At 43.4% G+C, this 26,591-nt stretch overlaps 1 protein-coding gene across 6 annotated transcripts in view; it reads left to right on the forward strand.

Moving 5' to 3' along the window:
- The first annotated feature begins 70 nt into the window (after nt 1-70).
- Nucleotides 71-26,591, forward strand: part of SAMD13 (sterile alpha motif domain containing 13) — a 69,006-nt gene continuing 42,485 nt past the window's right edge. For 2 of the 6 annotated variants that reach the window (XM_053249767.1, XM_053249769.1), the window contains exons 1-3: nt 71-138; nt 5,056-5,178; nt 8,038-8,101. In XM_053249767.1, coding sequence (XP_053105742.1) covers nt 5,083-5,178; nt 8,038-8,101 — 160 coding nt within the window. In that variant the 5' untranslated portion in view covers nt 71-138; nt 5,056-5,082. Of the gene's footprint in view, nt 139-2,154; nt 2,195-5,055; nt 5,179-8,037; nt 8,102-13,158; nt 13,196-23,950; nt 24,107-24,899; nt 25,034-26,591 lie in introns of those variants that run through there. The other 4 variants (XM_053249768.1, XM_053249770.1, XM_053249771.1 and 1 more) reach the window with 4 other exon arrangements.

Genomic DNA, 26,591 nt, shown 5'->3' on the forward strand with positions numbered 1-26,591 from the left:
TGTTGCTATTGGTTGCATCATGCAGAGTGTATGAGGCCTGCTTAATGACAGCCATTCACTGAAAAGGACAGGGGGGCAGGGGAGAAAGCTGCTATAACCAAATTTCAGGAGCCTAATCTGTGGATGCACGTTATAAAGGTATTGTAAATATGAGTAGATTTTCTAGTCATTGTTTTAAAGTGCTTTCCATCATGTCTACTCTGTGAGCTTGAGAGACTAATGATGGGGTCATATTGTCTCTTTACCTTTGTTACCCTGAAGATTGCCAAGGAAATGAAAGCTTGCTTTAATGATTGATCATCCTACATGCATATGTTTCCCATGTTCATGAATGCTCTTACAGCTCCTACTAATCTTGATTGTTCTGCCTTTCACTGTATACAGCTTTGAACTTCATATATTCTCCTCAGTGTATTCTAAACATTAGCTTTGCAATATCCTTCTAAAGTTATAGGTATCTGCTTGGGATGGAAAAGTCTTCCTCATACTCGTTCCAGAAATACTGACTGCTTTGTCAGCAGTTCTTGTTTCACCTCTCTCCTCTGAAGCTGTTGTCAAGAATGTGGTTAATGGTGTGCAGGGTGGCATGTGGCACAAGGTTTAAAGCAGGGCTGCTCAACTTTGGCCCTCCTGCACATGTTGGCCTATAACTCCCATAATCTCTGGCTATTGACTGCTGTTGCTGGGGATTATGGAAGTTATAATCCAAAAACAGCTAGGAGGCCACGTTGAGCAGCCCTGGTTTAAACCATTGGCAGGTGAATTTGGCTTGTAATAATCATATTGTCATACAACTTTAAGTAAAATTATGGAATCGCTGCAGAAATTGGTGTACAGAATTTGAGTTATTTTGCCAGGAATTGGAGAGGTTTTCCTGATACAAAAGCAGCCCTGTGTATCATTGCTGTGGATCAATGCCTTCTCAGAGCATGTTTACATATGATATGAAAGATAAATAGCCACATTTGTAGGGATTATACAAGTACCATACAACTATACCATCCGTATATCTTTTTTTAATTGATTCTACCTTTGCCATAATAGTACTACTTTCACTGAAGGATATCTCATTTTTCCCTGTTTTGTTTTGCAGAACTTCTGCCTTTACAGAAGACCTTAAGAGACCACCATAGTCCTGTTTAGCTGGCCTGGGGTTTTTGTTTATTGTTTAAAGTAGAAGGTTATTTTAATATTACATAACAGACATCTTACAGTTATACAGGGACCCTGGATAAGTAAAGTGGGCCTTGCTTTATGAGTGTCTTTGCAGTCACACACACGGGCCTCATGCCTGTGCAGAACAGCACCTCAAACTTTAAAAGGTTTAGAAAGTGGGGCATTTGTTAGGCCTGAACCTTCTGAGCAGTCCCTGCAGCAGTATTTGCTAGGGATGTGCGAAAACCTTTTTGATGTCAAAACATATTGACTTTGAAATGAACCATTTTGAGCTCAAAACAAAGCATCCTCTAAATAAAAGCCTGATTTGAGATTGGATCAAAACCCCATTTTGAATTGAAACATTTCAACATTTTGAGCACCATTTTGGAGGCCTGTTTTTTCCTTGCTGATTGGTTTTCTGGCACTGGCTTCTGATTGGCTTGTGATCTCCTTGCTTCTTGGTTGGCTTATTGTACAAATCAAGCGTTGTCATGGGCAACTGTGCCCCCACTGGTTGGGGGAGGGAGGGAAGTCCAAAAAGAAGGAGTTTCAAAATGTATTCAAAAGGACTGGGAGGCAGAGATCCTATGGGAATTTGGGGGGAAGGCTTAGAAATTTGTTTAAGATCGCTTGCTTGCCCATTTCTCTCTGTGCATTGGGTGGTAGCTAGCACCCATCATGCCTTTCCACCTAACCCACTTTGGTATCACTAGGAGCTACCCATGGGGGACAAGGTGGTGTTTCAAGTGTCCCCATTCCCTAAGGCCAAAACACTCAAAATGCTTCAAGTTCATTCCATCAAAACAGTTGTTTGTCTCCTGTTTCAACAAAACATTTTGGTCATCTGCATTTTGTTCTGAGCTTGAAACAAAATACAAAATCCATTTCATGCACAGCCCTAATATTCTCAGGCCTCAAGGGGTAGTGAGCACTTTCCTGCCCAGTTCTTTTGACTGCTGCCTGAGCAGCATAGCAAGAGAGCATTATAGGCCTTGCTTTGTTAATGTTCACATGAACAAACTGTTTAAGAACAAAGGTCTGTACTTATTATTCCTAGTCACTTATATAATTATATTCCAGTTCACCATTTCCTTTTTTCAAGATAGATTTACATGACTATATTTAGACAACCCAAGCATTGTGTAGTGTGGCATTGGATTTGGTTGTAGGAAACCTTCTGTTTCCTGTTCAGCTATTCACCTCAGTGAGTAGCCTTGGACAAGTCACATCTAACCTAGATCACATGATACATATACAGTTGTGAAGTAGTAAAACAAAATTTTTTAACAAGTGCAATAATGGGTTATCGGCAAGTGTGTAAATTTAGCCCAAAATGGCCTCATCCAAACTACACAGGTGGACATCCAGACTAAGTTATTCAATAGTACTACTTAGGAATTACTGGACTATTGGTTTCAATAGGGCTTCTGTCAAGTTATATTTAGTCAGGATGTCAGCCATTGTTGCCAGATGGTCTTCATGAATATGCATTGTAGTCTAAGCAAGTTGACTCGGAAGTCTCATTGGGTTGTGTGTGCTTAGGATTGGAATTTTAGTGCCCTTTGAATTGCAATATCTGCCTAAGCATGTTGTATGTTTTCCTGTTGCATTTTTAAAGGAGCTATTTGCAATAGCTCACTTCCTCTTGTCATCTCCATCTCTCTGTTTTCCCGCTAGTCATGTTTATCTCAACAACATATCTGATATAAACTCATAGCTTTGTATGTGTCCCTGTTTTCTGATCTTAAGTACCTGCCTGGGAGATGGATTTCATGGTATGTTCAAGCACCATAGATTTGTGTCGTGCTCCATTAAGTACAACCCAGTCTCCTGACTTTGTCTTTCCCTTTCCCCCCGCATTGGCATAAGAAGGGAGGGAAACCTGCTGCAGGCCTGTGCATAGAACCTTGTTAATAAGTATCAGTTCTTTAACAAGTGATGTGAAGCCTAAATTCAGTAGCCAAGGTTCAACATCTACCGGTAATAGTTTTCAAGTATGCATGCCCTCCCTGTCCCCCAGTCCACATGTCAGTGGCTAAGAATACCATGTTGCAGAGATGGTCAATTGCTATATTCTCAGGCTCACTCTCTTATTCTGAGGAAGGCGGAGGGTAGCTTGGCATTGCTTTTTGCCACATTGCCCAAGAGTTCTGTAAACCACCTAGAGACTTCGGTAGTGGGGCGGTATACAAATATGCTTGCTAAATAAATAATAAAGGCATTCTGCCTGTGTTTATGGACTATCCCATATTTCAGGAGCTTTGTCTATAATACTAAAGGTAAGACCACCCCTTTTGACTCAATCAATCTTTATTATGGTTAAAGACCAGCATAAAAAGTACAGGGCAAAAGATGAGTAAAAGGGTGAATTCCATAAAAAGCAGAATAAAAGTCAATAATAATAATAATACAGCAACATAGCTAAATTGACCTATTATTATGAAGCTATTAATTTTAAAGGTTATAAAAACTAAACATGTTTTAGATTAAAATTTAGAGGAAATAAAAAAATTGATAGGAAAGTTAGTATGAGTTACGAAACTATAGAATGTTAGGCTATATAAACTGTAAAAGTTATAAGACTGTAAAAACATATAGGGTAGTAAAAATATGGAGCCGAAAACTACAAGGCTGCCTTGCAGAACATTCATAGCCGGGCACCAAGCTACACGCTGCCTGTCGTCTGAATTTTAGACGCAGCTGCGCAGAACCTGGCCACATTGTAGGTGACAATGGGCCTAGCATCAGAAAGCAACAGAGAGGTGTAAACGTGGCTAGTACATCCTGCATAATTATGTGTCAGTGGCAGGATGAGGGCAGCATGAGTGTCCCTGTAGTATAGACAGTGGAGGAGGATGTGTGCCATTGTTTCAACCAGCCCTGAGTCACAGGGGCATAGACATTCCAACCGTGGGGGTCTTTCTGTAGCAGCCTTCAAACACATCTGAGGGGAGGGTGTGGCATTGGACCAGTGTGAAGGCCCTCCTAAGGCTGGAGCCTGGGGACCTCCAGTTGTGCCAGATAGGCCATAGAGGCGGCCAGTTATCTAAGACTTTCTCTGGTGAGGAAGTTCAGAAACGTGGCTAGATCAGATTGTCGCTCCTTATCCGTGATGCATTGTTTGATGAGCACTTTAGCCTGGTTGAAGCCTGTATTATCTAGAGACAGTAGGAGAAGGCCCAGGGATGATATTTTTGTCTTGATTGGTCTTTTCCAATTGGATTGTAATTCATCCTGCATGGTTAGGGGGCAGGGCCTAAGGGCAATCCCCTCAGGGGAGGGGAGAGGAAGAGGAAGATACTGGAGAAGATAGTCCCAGACACCAGCAAGAGCTAAGTTCTGCTGGATGCGAGGCATGGCCACCAGTCAGCTCTTAGGTTTTGATTTTGTAAATGCCATAAGAAATTTTGTGAGTGCCAACTTTGGTGATGTCTGCCCTTTTCACATCTTTAGAATCACATTCATGCTCTCACTTGTATTGATAGGATTCTGTTTATTTTGGGTACTTTGCATATCTATCTATCTATTTATTTATTTATCAAATTTGTAGACAACAAACTTCTATCTCTGAGTGGCTTATAACTACACAGAACAAAAGTACATAGTATTTTTTTTGCTGCTGGAAGTGCTGCTTTCTGTTTTTAACTGGAGGGTGGGGTGCTCTTAACCAATTACAGGTGCTTGAAAGGGTTATATAAGATTATCTTCCATTAACCTGCTCATCTGTTGAGGTCGTCTTGAAAAGTCTTTCTCTTTGTTTGAAGCTTAACTTGATGACTTCTATAGGGAAAGTCTCCATGATTGTGGCACTTCACCTTTGTAATGACTTCCACAGAGAGCTTCACCTAGTGCTGACTTGTATCATTTGGTGCCAAAGACCTTTTCTTAATTTTCCAGGTCTCTTAGGGCTGGTTTGCACAGACAATGGCCCCAACATTCACAGGAGGTGGCAACACTCTAAGAGCATTGATATCACTGAAGGACATCCGGATGCTTTGTCAGAGCGTCATTCAATCATGTGTGAGTTAATGGAGTTTATATTTGGGGCTATTTATTTATTTTATTTTATTTCATTTCATTTCATTTCTATACCATCCTTCCAAAAAATGGCTCCGGGTGGTTTATATTAAAATAAAACTAAAACCAATTAACTGTTAAAATAAAAAACTGTAACACACACACACACACACACACACACACACACACACACACACACAAACACTATTCAATTAAAACAGTATTTAAAACCCTGGAAAACCAGGCCAAACCTTTACAGTATAAAAGCAGTTGGATGGAGAGTCCCCACATGCGATGGAAGCATGCCCTGACAATGCGTTGGGATGTCCTTCAGTGACATCAGGGTGGGTGTGCTCTTGGCACATCACTGCCCTTTTCACATGTTGGGGGTGTTATTCGTGCAAACTGGCTCATAGTTTGGCTTAATTGTGTGTTATGTTTGTGGTTTTTGCTGCAGTCTTGGTGGGATTTATCTGATTTTTTATTGTGTTTAATTGTTTTTATAGTTTTGTTGGCCACCCTGAGAGAGCTAGTGCTGAATGGTGAGAGCTAGTGTGCTGAATGGAAGAAATCTTCCAAATAAACAAACTATCATTATGGATAGAGTTTGTCCTTATGAAGGCAGAATTTTGTGTATGAACCAAGTTCTAGCAGTACTTCCATAAGATTCAAAATTATACCTTCTGTCCAAAAGTGCCCTTCCACTAGCAGAAGGCCTCTCTAATAATGGAAGAACATTTTTCAACTTAGAAAGAAGAACGTTACATAAGATAAGTGACCCTAGTCCAGAGGAATTCTGGATAATTGAAAAGAGTTCACACACCTATCAAAACGTGTTTATGGTCCACTAGAGTTTATATGCCACAGTTTACTCTCTGTTTCTCATACTATACTGTAGCCTATAACACACTGTGGCTTACTGCAAATCATGTAAGGTGTCAGAAGGCTGGCAGCCCACCCACTGCCTTTACACTTCCCACCTGTCTCTGGGAGAGGGACCGGTGGTGAATGCATGCCCCAGTACTGGCCACCACACCCACAACCTCACTGTCAGAAACACAATGATGTGGGTGGCATGGCTGGCATTGGGGCACGCATGCGCCATCCATCGCTCTCTTAGTCACTGAGTGGTTCTTTCAACAGCTGTGTGCTGCTTTGCTTTCCTTCATTCTGAAGTGACATTTATTTCCACATAAGAGTGATGAGGATTCTGGCTTCTTGCACCCCAGTCCTCTGTATATTTTATTTTTCTTACTGGTATATTAAAACTTCTCTGCTGGTTTTCGGCCAGAAGGTGCTCAAAGCAACTTAAAAATAGTTAAAATATAAACATAATTCTTTAGTTGGAAAGATGTCCCACTGAATTTAATGGGGCTTACTGCCCAATAAGTGTGCATAGAACTACAATCTTAGTTGGACAATCTGTGTCGAAGTATCTATTATTTGACCATCACTTCATGTTTTGTGTGGATTTCTGTTCAATTTTACTTTAAACTGGAACGTTGCCCTGCAACTATTCACTGCAACTGCTTCTTTTGTCACTCTGGAATTTGTTCGTAAACATCACTATGCTTTGCTCTGTATTAGAGTAATTATGATCTGAAAATCTGATGAATGGAAGTAACAAAAGCCTGCAGTTCCATCTTGTGGCTGCTTTACAACACTAATGTATTTGGTCAAGAAAGCTCATTGCTCCCTCTGGTGTTGTTCTCTGTCCTAGACCATTCTCTTCCAAGGTGGTGACTCCATTTCTGATAGGGGTAATATTCAGGCAGAACAGTCTCTCCCACTGCTTCAGACCAGAGTATTTGTATATCTCTATTATTCTGAGATATTAAAAAGGAACCAAAACAAATTATGGCCCCTAACTTCTATGATCACAAATGGGAAGTTACTCCAGAAGGTTCCCAGACTTTTGAGAGCAGCTCTTTCAAGAAAGCAAGGGGTCATAGAAGTGTGTGTGCAGGGAAAGAGAAGTGTGTATATAATAAATGTGTCTTAAGAGTCTTTTTAAAAGCTGTCAGAGATGGAGAGGCTCTTAGTTCAGCAGGGAGCACATTCCAAAGACTCAGAGCAGCAACCCTCAGGCCCATCCCTCAGTAGCCACCAGACGAACTGATGGCAACTGCAGATGGACCTCTCTGGATTATCTCAATGGTTGGTGGAGTTCATAACAAAAGTCATTCTCACCTGATGCTTCTGGGAAGCCCACAGGCAAGAGCTGAGGGCATGCCCTCTCTCCTGCTGTTACTCCCCGGCAACTGGTACTTAGAGGCACCGTGTCTCTTAAGCTGTAGATGGCCCATAGCCAGCAGACTAGTAGCCATTGAAAGCCCTATTCTCTATGAATGTATCTAAACCCCTCTGAAAGCCATCCAGGCTCTTGGCTGTCATCACATCTTATGGCAGAGAATTCCATAGGTCAATTATGCATTGTGTGAAAAAGTACTTCCTTTTGTCAGTCCTAAATTTCTTGGCAATCAGTTTCATGGGATGACCCCTGGTTCTACTGTTATGCGAGAGGAAGAAACATTTCTCTCTATCAACTTTCTCCACAACGTGCATGATTTTATAGTTCTCTGCCATGTCTCCCCTCAGTCTGTCTTTATTCCAAACTAAAAAGCCCCAGGTGTAGCCTTAGCTTGTAAGGAGGTGCTCTAGGCCCTGATCATCTTGGCTGCTCTCTTTTGCACCTTCTCCAGTTCTACAATGTCCTCCTTAAGATATGGTGATCGGAACTGTACGCAGTACTCCAAATGTGGCCACACCATAAATTTGTATAAGAGCATTATGACATTAGCAGTTTTATTTTCACACACCCCTTTCTAATGATTCCAATCATGGAATTGGCCTTTTTCACAGCTGCAGCACATTGAGTTGACACTTTCAACGAGCTGTGCACCACGACCACAAGATTCCTCTCCTGGTAAGTCACTGACAGCTCAGATCCCATCAGCATATATGTGAAGTTGGGTGGTTTTTGGTTTTTGTTTGTTTGTTGTCTTTTTGCACCAATATACATCACTTTACACTTGCTAAAATTGAACCGCATTTGTCATTTTATTGCCCACTCACACAGTTTGGAGATATCCTTTTGGAGCTCCTCACAATCTCTCTTGGATTTCACTGCCCTAAATAGTTTAGTGTCCCCTGCAAATTTGGCCAACTCGCTGTTTACCCCAACTTCTAGATCATTTATGAATAAATTAAAAAGCACTAGTCCCATTACAGATTCCTGGGGGACCCCACTTCTTATTCCCTCCATTTAGAGAACTGTCAATTTATACTTACCCTCTGTTAACTTTAGCCAGTTACCAATCCACACATGAACCTGTCCCCTTTTTCCATGACTGCTGTTTTCTCAAGAGTCTTTGATGAGGAGCTCTGTCGAAAGCTTTTTGAAAGACCATATATAGTATGTCAACTGGATCACCTTTATCCACACACCTGTTGACACTCTCAAAGAACTCCAGAAGGCTGATGAGGCAAGATTTACCTTTGCAGAAGCCATGCTGGTTCTCCCACATCAGGGCCTGTTCTTCTATATACTTAACAATTTTATCCTTGAGAATGTTGTCCATTAATTTGCCTGGAACAGATGTTAAGTTAACCGGCCTGTAATTCTCTGGATGCCCCTGGATCCCTTTTTGAAAATCTGTGTTACATTGGCTACTTTCCAGTCCTCCAGTACAGAGCCTGATTGTAGGGATAGGTTATATGTTTTTGCAAGGAGGTTGGCAATTTCACATTTGTGTTCTTTAAGGATTCTTGGGTGGATTCAATCTGGCACTGGCAATTTTTTAATTTTTAATTTTTCTAGACAGTTTAAAACATCTTCTCTCTTAACATCTATCTGACTCAATTCTTTATCCTCCGTTCCTGAGAAGCTTGGTTCAGGCACAGGTATATGCTCAGTATCTTCTGCCGTGAAGACTGATCCACAGAACTCATTTAGTTTCTTTGCAATCTCCATTTCCTCCTTAATAATCCCTTTCACTCCATCATCATGTAATGGACCAACCACCTCCCTAGCAGGTTTCCTGCTTCTGATATATTTAAAGAAGTTTGTATTATTCCCGTTGAAGCTTTTAGCAAAATGTTCCTCAAACTCACTTTTAACTTTCCTTATTGTCACTTTGCATTTCTTTTGCCAGAGTTTGTGTTCCCTTCTCTTCATTTGTTCTCTTCATTTGCACAGGCCTTCCAGTTTCTGAAGAAATTTGTCTTCCTCTTTATAGCTTCCTTGACTCTGTGTTCCTCTGTGTTCCCTCCCCTCAGGTACTGAAGTGGGCTATGATAGCTATGGTAGTTAAACATAGACAAGATGCAGGATTATTATCTAAACATTTTCCTGATGTCACCTCAGAATTTTTAGAGGAAATCGTAAGTTTGCTTAGAAAATTAACACATCTGAATGACCTATGGCTGATTCTCCCTACTAGGAAAAACTATCATGTACCAAATCTTAGCCTTCTAATTGAGAACTACAAAGAGGTTTCTCAGGCTATTAAAGCCAAAGGCCATTGTGGACTGGGAATTAGGGAAGTTGTCGTCCATCAGCATCTGGGGACCCAAGTTTGAGAACCCTTGTATCAAGAGACCATGGCAATGTTGGCATATGCTCACTTACAGTCTGCATGCTTGGGATTAGGAATATTCTGTTAAGCCAGATATTTTTGCCTTTTGTGGCAGCTTTTGCTTGCTTCTTTAAAACAGCTGGCGCCTTTTCTGTTGTACACATGACTTCCTGCTTGTGGCTTTGATTACAAATTAATCTGTGGGGTTTGACAATTGTGTCTTTGGACAGAAAGAGCTGCTGTAGTATATTTGATAGAGACTTAGACCTGATCTACATATGGAGAGAATACATTAGCTATTGGCATGAAACAGCAGCTTGGTGAGGTGGAGGCAGTCACAAAATGGCAGCTTGTACAAAAGTTTATATTGATAGGGATTTTAACATCAAAACCTTTAATTCCTGGAAAATTTTGTTGCAAGACAGGTAGGTAGGGAACAAGAGAGCCTGCTTTGTGGGAGAAGAAACTGAAGAATTTTGTTGCTGGACAGCAGGGGAACAAGAGAGCCTACTTTGTGAGAGAAGAAACTGAGAGAATTAATGAGAAAGTCAAAGCAACTCAAATCACTCTTGGGGGGCAGGGTGAGAGTAAAATGGTGCAACCATGCCCCCATCCAACCAGCCAATCAGATTTGCAGTATTAGATAGAAGGGGAGGGAGGGAGAAGCAAGCCCACATGCCTGGAGGCTTTTCACACTGGGCTTTTATTGTGAATCCACTCCTGATTGGAGTGTGCCAGTCCACATATTAGCTGGATTTACCCTGACATCCCTGCAGGCTATCAGGGATCAGGACAGACAGGATTTAGATTTTCCCCCAAATGGAGGCAGTGAATTCTGGCTTAGCCCGAAGCATGTCTGTCTTTAAACAAACCAAAAAACCCCAACCCTCTAGTTTCAGAGGTATTTGAAAAATAACCCGGGGCTTCTGTTATGCCCCACAGTTTTTTCTGTTATGTTTGTGTTGGTCACACCAATCAATTGGCATTTTTCATAACTCAGTGAAGGGGAGTTTGACAGCTGTCTGGGGTATGGTCTGCTCTAAGGGATTTGCAGTTTGCAAGCACTGGGGGTGGGGGTTGCCAACACAACACTACATTGGCAGAAATCAGGACAGGAACTGTGGGGGAATGGGGGTATGGCCACCTTTTAAAGCCACTGCTGAGCAGCAGCAGCAGAGCAGGATGGCAGCAAGAGCAGCTCTCCTGCCTCCCAAATGATGAAGGAAAGCTGCTCTGGGGTGGGGCCAGAGTGGCTTGGGAGGGCAGCGCACTGGCAAGTGGTGTGACAGGGCAGTGATGGACTGACTCAGTCTCTAGAGCAGGGACTCTCAACATTGGGTCCCCAGGTGATACTGGGCTTCCATACTCCCCTGCCCCAGTGGCCTTTGGTTGGGGATTATGGGATTTGAAGTCCAATGACATCTGGGGACCCAATGTTGAGAATCCCTGCCTAGAGCACTCATGGCCACGGCCACCGGGCACTGACTGTTCAGGAGGGAGGAGCCTGGAGGGAGGGAGGGCGAAGAGCTCCCATCCTCGGCCCTGTCTGCCTCCAGATGAGGCAGACAGGCCAATTTCAGGCTCCTGTGCATGTGTGTGCATACGCAGAAGCCTCAAATTGGCCTGTCTGCCTCATCTGGAGGCAGACAGGGCTGAGGATGGGAGCTCTTTGCCCGCTCTATCTCCCGGCTCCGCCCAGACAGTCAATGGTCAGTGGGGATGAGTGCTCTAGAGACTCCTACGAGTCAGTCCTTCTGCTGCTGCCCTGTCACGCCACTCGTCAGCGTGCCCCCTGCCCCAGCCAGCCCTGGCCCTGCCCATGAGCAGCTTCCCTTCATCGTTTGGGAGGCAGGAGAGCGGCTCTCGCTGCCATCCGGCTCCGCTGCTGCTGCTCAGTGACGGCTTTAAAAGGTTTTTTAAAAAATATTTTTTAAAGTGTAAAAAAAAAGGACAAATAGAGTCCATTAGGTGTGTGTGTGGAAACATTATGTGATTAAGGCAGTCACTCACAAAGGCAAGGGTTAAGCGTCCTGCTGTTTGATCTAGCTGTTTTGCAACTCTTTATGCTGGTCTTGCCTTCTTAGCTGTCAGACTATTTTTAAAAAGCTCTCTTTGCTCTTCCTCTGTGCTGTGATTTGTGATTGGTTGGAGGGAAAACCCAGACCAGGGAGGTGTAAACGCACAGGAAAAAGATCTGCCAGGCAGTGCGGGGGGAAGTCGACAGCTATGTGAACTGTCATTTTAATACCTTGAAGTAAACATTTTGCAAATCTACTGCAAAGCAGATTCAAACTTCAGATACCCTAAGGCATAAAGCCATGTGTGAAAAATCTCCTGGACAGCTACTTCAGACAAGTCCAGGATCTACCAGTAGCTCCCAAGCTCACTAATGCCCACTCCTGGTGTAGAATATTTGATTTTAATGTGGGATACCTTGGTCAAATCTCCTCATCCAGCACTAAAGCTAACTGGGTGACCTTGGGCAGGTCAGCATCTTTCAGCCTTGGTCTCTTTGATTCTATGAAACAATATTATAGTTATATGTTTCGTCAAATTAATGCTAATGTGCATTTATGATAACCAAGGCTGCCTTGTGCAAATTATACTCCAGTATCTTCTGGAGAGTCACCTTAAGTGGCACAGTGGGGAAATGCTTGATTAACAAGCAGAAGGTTGCCGGTTCGAATTCCCGCTGGTACTATATTGGGCAGCAACGATACAGGAAGATGCTGAAAGGCAACATCTCATACTGCTTGGGAGGAGGCAATGGTAAACCCCTCCTGTATTCTACCAAAGAAAACCACAGGGTTCTGTGGGCACCAGGAGTCAAAATCGACTCGACGGCACACTTTACCTTTACCTTATCTTCTTGGAGAACTAGTGTGCTGTAGTGGAGACTACAGTCAGGGAGATTCAAACCCCTACTTGCTGTGAAGCTCATACCATCGCTCAGCCTAACCTACTTTACAGTATTATGAGGATAAAATGGGGACAGAGAACATTCTGCGCTGCCCTGAGCAACTTGAGGAATATGTAACAAATAAAATGACTGTATCAAGTGCAATAAATTATCATGTGTACACAATTCACACTGACATTCAAATTGATGTGACAGTCTGCAGCCAGCTAAATAGGGATTTATTCTTCCTAATAAAATAAAATAAAAGCATTCAATTTTCACCAGAAAATGATAACCAGGTACCTGGTGTGTGTGTGTGTGTGTGTGTGTGTGTGTGTGTGTGTTTGAAATCTGCTCATACACAGCTCAAAGCAAGGCTTGAATTCCAATTTGACCATACCCTCCAAAGACCAGCAGGAGACATCGGCATGCTGTGTCATCACAACTGCCTGTTTTTCCTTGAGGCCTAGTTAGTGAGTATGGAGAGTGTCGTTTCCGGTCATAATTTGACCAAAACTAACCATGACTTTGAAAAATCCAGAAGGTACAATACCAATGTGAAAGAGCACAGTGAAAAATATACTGGAAAAACTATTTGTGTGTGTCCCTAAAGAAAAGTAGCAACAGCATGGGTAGATGCTATGAGAAGATAAAAGTTGTTCAGTGAGAGAACAGTGAGGTTTGTGTGTCAGGACCATTTCAAAGTTAGTACAAATAACTTTTGGAACATGTATTATATATTTATTTTTATGCATCTTTTGATTAGATTTCTCTTCTCCCTTTTTAAAAAAATTGAGTGATTGTGAAGAAGGGCAGGGGAGCCAATAGTTGCTAGATCACTATCTCCCACTCTTTTTGTTGTTAGCCTGGGAAACTGCTGAGAAGGGCTTCTGTCAGGGTTGGTAAAATCTGGCTGATCCCACCCTCCTCCCCCCATGGTAAAGAGAAGTTTTTAAAAAACCAATAATGGGCAGTCATTGTATTTGAATGGTTCCACTCATGTCTTTGAGGTAGATTGGGCCTGGTCCCCCAACACATTGGCCTCTGCTCCTGAGCAGTAGTAAGTGTGATTGCTTCCATCTGACAGTGGCCCCTTTTTTATTTTGCTTCATTTCCCCTCAAAACTGCTAGGCCTAAGTCCTGATGTTTTGGCTTTTACCACCCTCCGTATGAAGGAAAGGGGCTGCTGAGTTTCTCATAAAGGTCAGAGAGACCAGGACTTTTAAAGTTGAATGACAGGCAGGCATACTGTAGGTGCAGCTTTACCTAGCATATGGGGATGGAAGCAGCATCTGTTGACATTCTACATGTACTTCAGTTGTATGTCAGTGTGAACTTCAGTGGATTGAGTTCCCATCAACAAATGCTGGGGAAAACTCCACCTACTGAGTTTGTCTCTCATTCATGTTTGCTAACAGAACAAAGAGGCACCATTTAAAGTAGTGACTCTATTACATTTAGCAGAGAGAGAACAACTTTTCCTATTCAGCCCCAGTGCCGTGCTTTTCTGGTGGCTGTTGCTGGTTAGGGATGTGCAAACCGGCTTCCCTTGACTCAACCTCCCACCCACCCGGGCTGGCTTGGCAGGTTCTACAGTTTAAAAATAATATTTTACTTTTTTCCCTTCAGCAGCCTCAGGGGGTGCTGCCCTGAGAGGGGGCTCTGTAGGTTCCCCTCCCCCTGGTGGCCTCTGGGCCATTCTGGTCCTTTCTGACATGGTAGCTGTGGCCATTTGTATGGCTGGGTCAGGGCTGGAATGGCCCCAAAGCAGGCCGAAATGGCCCAGGGCAACTGGGAGGAGGGGGAACCGGTGGAGACCCCATACACACAGCCTCCAGCAGCACCCCCTGAGGGCCTCAAAGGCGGTAAGTCCGGCATTTGAAAACAAAATACTCCCTAGCACACCTGAGCTGGGCCCAAACCAACTCAAATTCAAGCCGAGCCAGACCCCTTGTTTTGGGGTGCCAAAACCTCACTTTCCTGGTTCAGCTCGAGTCCAGTTCAGACTCGAACCAAACTGGAGAAACCGGTTTTGTGCACATCCCTATTTCTGGTCTCTACCATGTGTTTCTTTTTAGATTGTGAGCCCTTTGGGGGCAGGTATCTATCTTCTCTCTCTTTTTTCTATGCATACTGCTTTCTGAATTTTTTTGTTGAAAAGTGATATACAAATATTCTTTAAAATAATAATCATAATAATTCAGCTGTGTGTTATAGAGCTCCAGGCGTGCTGGAAGCAGGTAAGCTTTCAACTATAAAAATTACAACTCAGAGGAGAACATTGGTAACATCTCTGGACAAAATAAACAAAAGTGCTTAAAGAAAAACTATGTAGAAGTTTGATATCATTTTCTAACAACATAGGACTAAAAAGTATCAGGTTTTAAGCACAGGTTGGGGTCGCTTTTTTGGTTTTGCATGTAACATCTTATGTGTGATTGTGGCAAATCCAGCCTTAATTATACAGATCTTGTTACTCACCTAATTCAGAAGTTATTTTAAAAGACACTTTCTGCAATATAAGCATCCTAAAGTGTTCCAGAAGTCCCACCTCAGTGCACCACTCACCACCCCCACCCCCTGCACCAAACTCTTCATGTTTATAGCAGCACTGATCTGTGGCAAACACTCTAACCGTGATGGTGGGCGTTTCCATGACTGGCAGGCTGGGGCCATGTAGCGTAACCATGAAGAGTATGGCGGGAGGGTGAGTGATGCACCTGTAACTACGAAGAGTGTAGGAGGGTGAGTGGTGACCTGGAACCTTTACACACATGGCTTTTAGTTCGCATCTCCTCCAGAATGGATGATGCAAGTCCACATATCAACTGGATTTACCTCGGGGTCACTGCAGCCTATCAAGGTCCAGTTCAGACATGACTCTGTTTTCTCCCAAATTATGGCTGAGCGTTCTGGCTTAGCCCGAATTCTCTCCGGGTTTTAAAAAAATCCTCTAATTGTGGCATCTTGGGGGGGGGCATTTCTGATTTGCCCCCATGCTTCCTTGTGGTATATGGAGGGGCCATTGCCAATAATTCGGCTTCTTTCAAAACGCACACTTTTGTGGGTTGGTGTTTTATTTTTTAATGAGTGCTGGGTGGATTTCCAGAACGCCAGTGTCAGCAGAGGGGCACTGCTTGGCAATTTGTCTCGCCAATCTTCCGCAACAGGAGTTTAACAGAATCTTTGCCCCCAGTAGCTGCCTGCTCTTCTCATGGCTTTGTCTCTGAAGCAGGCAGTGGAGACTAACCGCCTCACAGGGAAAGAAGCAGGCAAAGTGTTAGCTGAAGCTTGATTTTGGAGGTTTGGCAAGTGTGACAACACTGAGATGAATCACCTTAGCTAATGAATTATGTCCCAGATTGCATGGAAGAAAGTCAGGCAGGAAAGCACTTTAAAAGCATCAGGACCGGTTGGGTGAAATTCTTAATAGATTTAAATAGATTGTGTTTGGGCAGATACCTGGGCTTTTCTGAGGCTGGGTCCCAGCCACGGTTCATTCATGCAATGAGCCCCCCTTCCTTTCCCCTCCCTCCTTCTCTCGCCTGCCTTCCCGCACCCTTTGAGGAATGCAAAGTGCTTCTTCTGCTGTTCTGAGCCTTCATGCTTTCCACCCCTCTGATTAAGGGGGGGTGGGACATGAGCGGAACATTTTTCAGCGCAAACACTCCAGCCCTGGGTACAAGATTGCTGCATTCCTTTCTGACTTGTGCATAAGAAGCTTCCATTGGATTGAACCTTTGAGATGGTATTCTACACCAGAGGCATAACTAGGGAAAACGGCGCCCAGGGCAAGCACTGAAATGGCGCCCCCTCGCCCCCCAACATACTACATTATACTTAGGTTTTTCTTCACAAGCGCCCGCCGCCAAGCCAGGCCACTGACTGGCCGCCGGGCGCCAGCAAAGCAATGGGGGGGTGCGGGCAGTGCGGAAGGGACAGCTCGTGGGGGAGGGGGCACCGACGCGCTCCCTTGACTGCTGCAGCACTGCTGCACTGAGCAGGAAACATTTGTATTAACAAAAAAATTTTAAAAAAATTAAAAAAAATTTTTGTCATGGCGGCGCCCCCCACGTGACCAGAAAAGATGGCGCCCAGGGCACGTGCCCCCCCTGCCCCCCCCCATAGTTACGCCTCTGTTCTACACTCCATGCCTCTACTACTTGGGAGCAGATCCCACTGTCTGCAGTCCCAAGAAAGATGCATTCGATTGGAGTGCTCTTGCGAATCTCCCATTCAGTTTAATGGCGCTTGAGGTGGAGAACTTCTCAGGTCTAATATCTCTCTTTTTTCCCAAGAGGGGGGGAGTAAAATTAGTATTACTTGCAAAGAGAATAGAAATTCTTCTCTGGGAGCCTGCTGCTATCAAGCCCTGTTGCACAGAGGTCTTACTGTATATTGGAGTAAACTCCCCTAGACATGCTATGTTGAGAGCATCTCAGCCCTGAATTCACATCTTGGATGCCTAATTCAAAATATTTATTTATTTATTTATTTATATCCCACTCTTCCTCTAAGGAGCCCAGAGCGGTGTACTACATACTCGAGTTTTTCCTCACAACAACCCTGTGAAGTAGGTTAGGCTGAAAGAGATGTGACTGGCCCAGAGTCACCCAGCTAGTTTCATGGCTGAATGGGGATTTGAACTCCGGTCTCCCCGGTCCTAGTCCAGCACTCTAACCACTACACCACGTTATTAGAGAAGGAAGATTGTCTGCTAACTTTGGGATTGTGTGAGAGGAAAATATATAAGAAGTTATTACTTTAAGTATAGGGCATGATTCAACAATGCGTTTGATGAAAGCTGGATTGTCCCCCTGTATACTTGCTTATTTTAAAAACCAACAACTAAGTACCAAATGATAGAGAGCTCTCTGTACAACACCCTTCAATGAATCATTGTCTCTGGGATGTGATTGGTTGGAGAAAAAACCCTGAGCAAGCTGTGGGAACGCACACAAGAGAAAGATCCACAGGGAATGCGGAGAGGAGCTGACCCTGTATGAACAGTCCATCTAATAACTCAAATCAAACAGATGCGAATCAGATTCACTCTTTGGATACCCCATGGCATGAAGTCATGTCTGGATAACTTCCTGGCGTGAGACTTCTGGAGTGCTTTGGGATGCAGCTACATGCATACAGTTTCTTTCAAAAATAAAGTCTGAATAGGGCTACTGTCACATCCAGTTTCAATCTCTCTTTTAGTTTATCTGTATTGTTAAATATCTTTGAGGTAAGCCATGCTAGCATTTCATGTTGCTGAATGGATTTTTGTGAAAGTACTGATGTAGCACACTGTCAGAAGAACTTAAGAACAGCCCTGCTGGATCCATCTAGTCCAAAATCCTGTTTCATACAGTGGCACACCAGATGCCACTGGAAGCCTACAGCAGGAGTTGAGGACAGGCACTCTCTCCTGCTGTTACTCTCCTGCAACTGGTGCTCAGAGGCATCCTACTTTTGAGGCTGGAGGTGGCCTATCACCCTCCGCTTAGTAGCCGTTGATAGACCTCTCCTCCATGAAGTTATCCAAACCCCTCTTAAAGCTATCCAGGTTGTCAAATCAAATCTTTATTGTTACTGTCATTCAGCCAGCAAAACACAAAGTACAAAAACTTTGCATACCAGCCAGGTTGCTGGCTGTCACCACTTTGGGGCAGAGAATTCCACAAGCTGATAATGTGTTGTGTGAAAAAATACTTCCATTGGCTGGTCCTAAATTTCCCGGCAATCAATTTCATGGGATGATCCCTGGTTCTAGTGTTATGTGAGAGGGAGAAGAATTTCTCTCTATCCACTTTCTCCACTCCATGCATGATTTTATAGACCTCTATCATGTCTCCCCACAGTCGTCTTTTTTCTAAACATTTCTGTTTTGCTAGTAGTTACATAAGGACATGGAAAATTTCATGTCCTAGCCTTTAACACAAAATGCTAGGAACACATTTATGAGTGAAGAACCTTCTCCCACATAACTTGACTGCCAGTCTACAAGAAGACCAACAGTATCCGCTAGACCTAGATCATCACCATAGTTAGGATGAGGAGTGTTTTATCAAAAAAAAAGAGCAACCCAGTACTACTGGAAGTCACCGCAGTACCACTGTGATGACAGGCATGTGTGCAAAAAACAAATATTTACTGGCACAACAAAAAATAATGAATGCACACTGTTTAATTTCACAAAGATTTCTATCATTAATGTGAACGTGCACTCATTTCAGAGCCAGTGTCTACACTGGAAAGAGATACAGAACCTATAAAACAACATGTACAGAGGGAGAGGAGATCCCCATAATCTCATCAGTAGGAAAAGGAATACAAGTCAAACCAGTGCACACTGAAGTAAGTACATTGATCAACACAGTGGAGTTTGCAGAAACACAAAGCTCTACTAGATGTTTATAACTTATAACATCTCTTACCTGCCCCCAAATTATTTCAAGCTACAAAAGAATATGTGATTTCTGTTTGATAACACAAGCTTCTGTACTAGGTCTACAGAAAGCAGAATATTACTGAAAGTATTATTAAAGCTAGTATGGTAAACACTTTAGCCTTATTCACATCTTATTCTCAACACACTGTACACAGTATAACACTGTACACAGTGTATGCATGTACAGATCTCTGCGTATGTCCTATTAACATGCTATGTTGCACGCACATACAGCAGTATATTGCTTTCTATACCATGCATTTGAGGGACCCGCACCCAGGTTTACTTGTAAAATGGCTTTGTCATGTATCATGTCCATATTTAGGGTATATTTGGTGGATGCTTGTTTTCAAAAGATGAAAAAAAGGTAAGAGCAAGCCTAAGAGATGTTGTGCGTCTTGACATAAGTCCCTGTTTTTGCTAAAAGCAGCACTTGTTTTGCCCTCCGTGCATGGCTGCCTCTCTACCTCCTAGTCAAAACAATGAAATAATCTGCACCTGACTTTTGTTTTGAATTGGGAGGAGGGAAGGAGATAAATCCGTTAACCAAGGCCTGCAACAGTGTTGGGGAGAGAAGGGAAATTTTGAGTCAGTGGATACTGAAGCTGGTTTGAAGACATCTGGGACAGAGAACTCAACCTTAAAAACTTTTTCTAGAAAGCTCTCCAAGAGGAAGAGAGAGCTAAAAACAGGTTTTTATTCTAAAGCTTGCTTTTGGGGATTCGAAAAGTTGATTTGGGGGATTTGTTTTAGCCTACTTTCCAGTAGGCTTATGAGATCACCAGGCATTCTCTGTGTGTGTGTGTGTGTGTGTGTGTGTGTGTGTGTGTGTGTCCGTGTGTGCCCCCACACCCCACCGCCATCAACTTTGCAACGCCTAGACCAATATGAACCAAACCGGGTACAGTTGAAGGGACAAGTGGGCTAACTTGTGAACCGCTTAACTGATTTGAACCAAATTTGTGATTTGTGATTATGTCATGCACCCTGATCCAAGATGATGGACGCGTGAACATTTGAGGTGCAAGAGATCTAACTTGTGGACCTTGATTTGAACCAAATTTAGCCCAGTTGTAGAGACAGTAAAAGGAAAGCAGACTGATTAGTTCTTACCAGAACAACTTGTTTATATTTGTTATTGTCATGGTCCTAGCCTACTACCACAGGCATTCATTTTGCTTGGAGAGCTTACATAGTGATAAAGAATACATTCTCGGGAGGCACATATATCTCCTAATCAAGTGTCATACAGGTGAAACTCGGAAAATTAGAATATCGTGCAAAAGTCCATTAATTTCAGTAATGCAAATTAAAAGGTGAAACTGATATATGAGACAGACGCATTACATGCAAAGCGAGATAAGTCAAGCCTTAATTTGTTATAATTGTGATGATCATGGTGTACAGCTCATGAAAACCCCAAATCCACAATCCCAGAAAATTAGAATATTACATGGAACCAAGAAGACAAGGATTGTAGAATAGAACAATATCGGACCTCTGAAAAGTATAAGCATTCATATGTATTCAGTACTTGGTTTGGGCTCCTTTTGCAGCAATTACTGCCTCAATGCGGCGTGGCATGGATGCTATCAGCCTGTGGCACTGATGAGGTGTTATGGAAGACCAGGATGCTTCATTAGAGGCCTTCAGCTCTTCTGCATTGTTTGGTCTCATGTCTCTCATCCTTCTCTTGGCAATGCCCCATAGATTCTCTATGGGGTCAGGTCAGGCGAGTTTGCTGGCCAATCAAGCACAGTACACTGTATACTTTTCAGAGGTCCGATATTGTTCTATTCTTCAATCCTTGTCTTCTTGGTTCCATGTAATATTCTAATTTTCTGGAATTGTGGATTTGGGGTTTTCATGAGCTGTACGCCATGATCATCACAATTATAACAAATTAAGGCTTGACTTATCTCGCTTTGCATGTAATGCGTCTGTCTCATATATCAGTTTCACCTTTTAATTTGCATTACTGAAATTAATGGACTTTTGCACGATATTCTAATTTTCCGAGTTTCACCTGTATATGCGACAGCTTCTGTGAAGTGAAGCCCTGCTTCACTAACCTTTTAGCAATATTTGAGAGCAAGCGTTAGGGCACTCCAATAGACATTGTTCAGCTGGACTTTCAAAACACTTTTCATTGAGTCTTCAACAATTATCCAAAGAAAATTTAGCAAACGTGAAAGAAAAGGACAGAGTTTTTTGAAAGACTGATAACTGATTAAAAAACAGAAAGCAGAGTTGAAGAATAATTGACAGTTTTCACAATGGACAAATGTTTGCAGCGGCATCCCCCCAAGGATCTATATTGGACTACCCTACTATTTAATGTTCCTAAATGATCTGGATGAAGGGGAGGAGAACAGTGAGGCAGCCAAGTGTGCAGATGACTCAAAATTCAGAACGGTGAAATCCAATGTAGATTCTGAAGAGCTTCAGAAAGACCTCTACCCACAGTGTGAACATGCAATAAAGTGGCAAATGATCTTCACTGAAAGTAAATGTGAAGTGGCGCACATGGAAACAAAAAAAAACAACCCCTAATCACATACACACTAATGAAATCTGAACAAATGGCTCTCATGGAAGAGGTCTTGGGATCACACTGGATAGCTCACTGAAAGCATCAACTTGGTGTAGAACTGAAGTAAAAAAGGCCAACTCAGTGTTTGGAATTATCACATAAGGGATTGAAAATTAAATACACAATCATCTTGCCTGTATGTTAATGTATGGTATGGCCACATTTGGAATACCTTCTACCATTCTAATTAACCTGTCTGGGGCGAAACAGATGTCATAGTGCTGGGAAAGGTACAGAAAAGTGGAACCAAAATGATCAAAGTGCACCTTCCATATGTGGAAAGGCAGACATATTTAGGACGTGTTAGTTTTTTTTTTTTTAAAGATGACTGAGGGAGAGCATCCCACCAACCTTTAGGTTGGTATAATTATTAATGGTGTGGGCAGACGGCAGAGGGAAGGGGATTTTTCTTCTTTTCCAATACTACTGTACCTGAGTTACAGTAAAACCTACTGATAGATTCAGGGCAAATAAAAGAGAGTGCTGTTTCACACAGCAAGGTCGTTCACATGACCTCGCAGGGTAGGGTGGGCGGGCAGGGATGCAGGCTCCTACCAGCCTTTCTGCACATGAGCACCCTTCCCTGACAGCTCTCCCACAGCACACGAACCGAGCTGCAGTGAGTGGCAGAGCCAGAAGGCGAAAGGAGGAAGTCCTCTGGCATCCCACAATGCACTGCGCCAGAAGCACAGTGCATTGAGATGTGCATGAAGCTTGGTTCATGCCCCGGTTAGAATACGAACCGATTTATGCTGCCAGCCTACCACCAAGCTGGTTCAGTGGTTCAAGTGCAGCACCAGGGCGGGGGCAGGCGGGACATTTCAAAAGAAGTACAACAGGTCCTTACTAGGGATGTGCAAGGAACTGGTTTGGCGCTCCTTTTCTGGAGCATCGAACCGGTTCCGTCGACGGGCATTCAAACCTTACCTGTTGGCCCCCACCCCATCGCTTTCCCCCAGCCATTTGCATGGCGACACTCAACAGGGCTACAAGGAGGAATGCTACAACCCCACGCCCATGCTTTTTGGGAGAGCGTTGGCGGGGCAGGGATGGGCAGGTAGGAGGCACTCTCCTTGCCCTTTAAAGTAAACCCCCTACCCTCCCAAGAGTCCACAGAACCAGTTCTGTGCATGTCCCTATTCCTTACCTGCTCGCTCGCTGCTTGATTCAACTTCCTGTTGCTGCAGCGCTCGCCCCAGCAACCTGCACGCTGTGCTTCCACACACATGGCCTCTGCACATGCACAGTAAGCAGCACCATTCTGACTACACATAGTCAGCATGGTGACGGAGGCCATGTGCACATGCGGGGAGACCGTGTTGCTGGGGGGCAGAACCGCAGCAGCAGGAAGCTAAATGGAGCGGTAGGTGAGCTGGCAGGTAAGGACCTGCTGTACTCACTTTTAAAGGTCCTGCTCATCACTGTTCTGCCCACCCCGCGACGCACTCAAACTGCCGAACGGGTTTGGCGGCAGCACAAACCAGTTCATATTCAAACCGGGGCATAATCCAAGGTTCGTGCACATCTCTATATAGGGGGATTCCCCTGCTGTTGCGTGTTCTTGCCATCCAGCTTCGTGAATGCTTGGGCTGCAGGCTCATGCTCAGGGGCGTAGCTATAATTGAACGAAAGGGCTCAAAGAACACGGGCCCCCAGCTCCTGAGGGCCCTCCAGATCCATCTCTCCCTATTTTCTTCATTATCTCCCTCACTCTGGGGGGCCGCCCGAGAGAGGGATGAACACAGGCCCCCTCTCCCCTAGCTACGCCCCTGCTCATGCTGTTCTACCCAACTATTAGCCTGGGCTAAAAACCCAGGCTACTCTGTTGCGGAGTGCTGGGATCAAGACCGATTCCAGCTTTTCTCACAACCAGCTCTACTCAGGAAGGTCAGCCCTTCCTGGGTATAGTCGGTCATGAGAACTGCTTTAAAAAGCCACCTACAATTGTGATCACGAGTACAATCTGTGGTAGGGAAAAATCCATAAGTTTATTATAATTACAAGCGTAGGTGGCTTTTTAATATTTATCAAGCATATGTCTGTCAACAGTTTTTAGCCATGATAGCTAAACAGAACTTCCAGATTCCGTGGTAATATACCTCTAAATAATATGCTGGGGACACACAATAGGAAAGTCTATAGCTTCCATACCCTACTTGTAGGCTTCTCAAAAACATCTGTCTGGCCAGACTGTTAGAAACGGAATAAACTCTGCACGCTTGGTGTGGTCCAGCAGGGTCACGACTCTCAGATAGGACCCCTCTTGGCCACTTTAGGTAGAGCAGCAGCTCTGTTTTCTGCACAGAAAGAGCGGCCTACTTGATTTGAAAGGCAATGGTGGTTTGCTGTTTAAATTCCAGCAAGGACTTTTGTGAGCAGCAAGCAAAAACCCTGAACCTGTCTGAAAGCTATGGAACAAGGTATAGAACACTTCTATATTTAGGAGAAAGAACAGCAAGAAGGAAAGCAACACGTGCGGATTGAAGTGGTTTGTCACTACTTCTGTTCTTAAGTAGTTTGAAAGGAGGGTCCTGGGATTTGCCTTCCCTTATCCGTAAATCCACACTTCCGACCGTAGCTCTATTGTTTCAAAATGCTTAATAAAATCAATTTATATTCTCAATTATATCCCTCCGCCCCAGCCAATCGGTTTAGCACTAATCCTGCCTCCGCCCTCGCCCCCACTACTACAGAAAACGCCTGAGGCTATTTCAAATGTGTTACTTTCTTTTTTGCTTAAATTGTCTTTTTTGATTAAAACGATCCTTTCAGCCACGAGCAGGTTGCCAGTTCTTAGGGCAGGAACAGGTTAGGTTAGGTTCAGTAGAAACAAAATTCTCCACTGAAGCATGTGGAGCTCTTTCTGCTCCCCCGCCCGCCGGCCGTTTCTCTCTCTCCCTCTCTCTTTTTAATCACAACGTTTAACTCTTTCACATATGTGTGGGTTTACAGTGTTGTTGAATCACAAGCAAGGGATAAACGGATGTGCTGACTTCTCAACACTCACCCTAAACACGTTCATTTGGAAGAAACTCTCACTGGTTTCAACAGAGCTTACATCCAAATAACAGTATTTAGGACTGCAGCCCGAAATATGATTACAGCTTGAGGATCTCACCCTCATTAAACCCAAACTCTTCGTAGTGAGTCAATAAATACGATTGTAGCATAAATTTTATGCCATAACTGTCTATTTTGAACTACGGTTCCCAGCATGCCTCCTTCCATGACAGCTCGTTTCTGATTGGCTACACCGCGTTCTAGTTGGAACTCTGCATGTGGCTGCTGCTGTGCTGGGAGGAAGGCAGTCTTTTGCTGGCTATATATGTATGTATGTATGAAAAAAGGTAAGTGAGCTCTGCTATGCGCTCCATTTGAAATGAGATCCCCCCCCCCTTTAATTATTTTCCTCTTCAATTCTTTGTTACTGACCCAGTTAATGGAGAGCGCTTCTGTGAAGCAGCTCCTTGTAAAAGGCATGTTTTACATTGGAATGTGTTTAGGGGAAATTATCCAATCCAAAACTGGAAAAGCGAGACTTGGTGATGCACTAAGGATGATCCCAAACGGATAAAGAAATATGTTCTGAGAGGATTATTGTACACTCGGGAGCTGTGAAAACACAACTAGTGATTTCTCCTCCATTTATTTAAATCCTAGCTATTTCTGTTCCTTCCTAAAGATGAGCTCTTAACTTACTCAAGCAGAAAAGTGGAGCCTTGATGTGACAGAGAGATCTTTAAAAAAAAAAAAGAAAGATCTTTTATTAGATGTTCCGCTTTGGGCATCTCGAATCCCTTCCAAATAGAGGGAGAAATATTAGTGTTTGGTTCAGTATGTGTGATGTGTATGTGTGTGCATATCCTCTGAATTCTTGTTTGAAAAATGCTGCATTTTTTCAAAGTTTGCCTTGCATAGTGTGTGGGACGCTTTTCTTATCATAACATGATTCTGACACTTTGAGGGACGTTAAAAGCTTTGTAGCTTCTTGGTTAAAAGCTGTTTAGGGATTTAGGACTGCATAGGAATAATTTCTAAACAGACTTCAGTCTTTTTCCTTCTTTCTTTCTTTCTTTCTTTCTTATGTATTGCTTGATTTCACTTCCAACTTCCACATTTCTAAGGATGGGCTAGAGAAGGAGAGCTTTTTGGCACTGATCATAATGACCCACCCATGAAAACTTCATTGCCAAACCGCCGTCCATTCCCACTCATGTGTGTTTTTAAAAAGTATAAATTAAATAGGCTATGTTGAGGGGGACATCATAAAACACAGACATTGCCACTACATTTTTCATGTGACTGCTTTAAGCATTGGGTTTTGTTTGTTTGGAGACAGAACACCCAGGCAGTTGGTCACTTTATTGGCAAAGCTCGGAGGAGTAACTATGCTCCCCCACAATGGAAAGAATTATAGAGTATGAGTAAAAAGTGGGGTTCTGTTTATATCCCATAATCCCCAGATAATCAGCTAGAAACAAGCAGATGCAGCAAACCTTGAGATCCTTGCTTAATAAGTCCTGGGCACTTTGTGTGGGGAAAGGGGGTGGGGCAAGGAGAGATAAGGATGTGTTGTTTGCTGGCAGCTATAATAGCAGGGATATTTGCTATATCTGTATAGAATAGACAGATATAATAGTGCAGAATCTACCTGAATTCTTAAAGTAGAATTTAGGCTCCCCTGGGCTAAACTGGAACCCTGTTTTCAATACCAGGCCTCAGCCTTGGACCATGATGAAGAAGAACAACCATGTGCAGAATGCCTTTCCTTCATCAATGTGTAGCCATACCCAGATTGAACACATCTGGAATCAGGGGCAAGAATTTCCAGATTAGCTAGTGTGATTTTCATGCAGGCTTGATCCCCCAGCACATTACTTTCTAGAAACTAACTCCATCCACAAG

The sequence above is a fragment of the Hemicordylus capensis genome, chromosome 4 (genome assembly GCF_027244095.1).
Source record: "Hemicordylus capensis ecotype Gifberg chromosome 4, rHemCap1.1.pri, whole genome shotgun sequence".
In the NCBI taxonomy this organism is placed as follows: Eukaryota; Metazoa; Chordata; class Lepidosauria; order Squamata; family Cordylidae; genus Hemicordylus; species Hemicordylus capensis.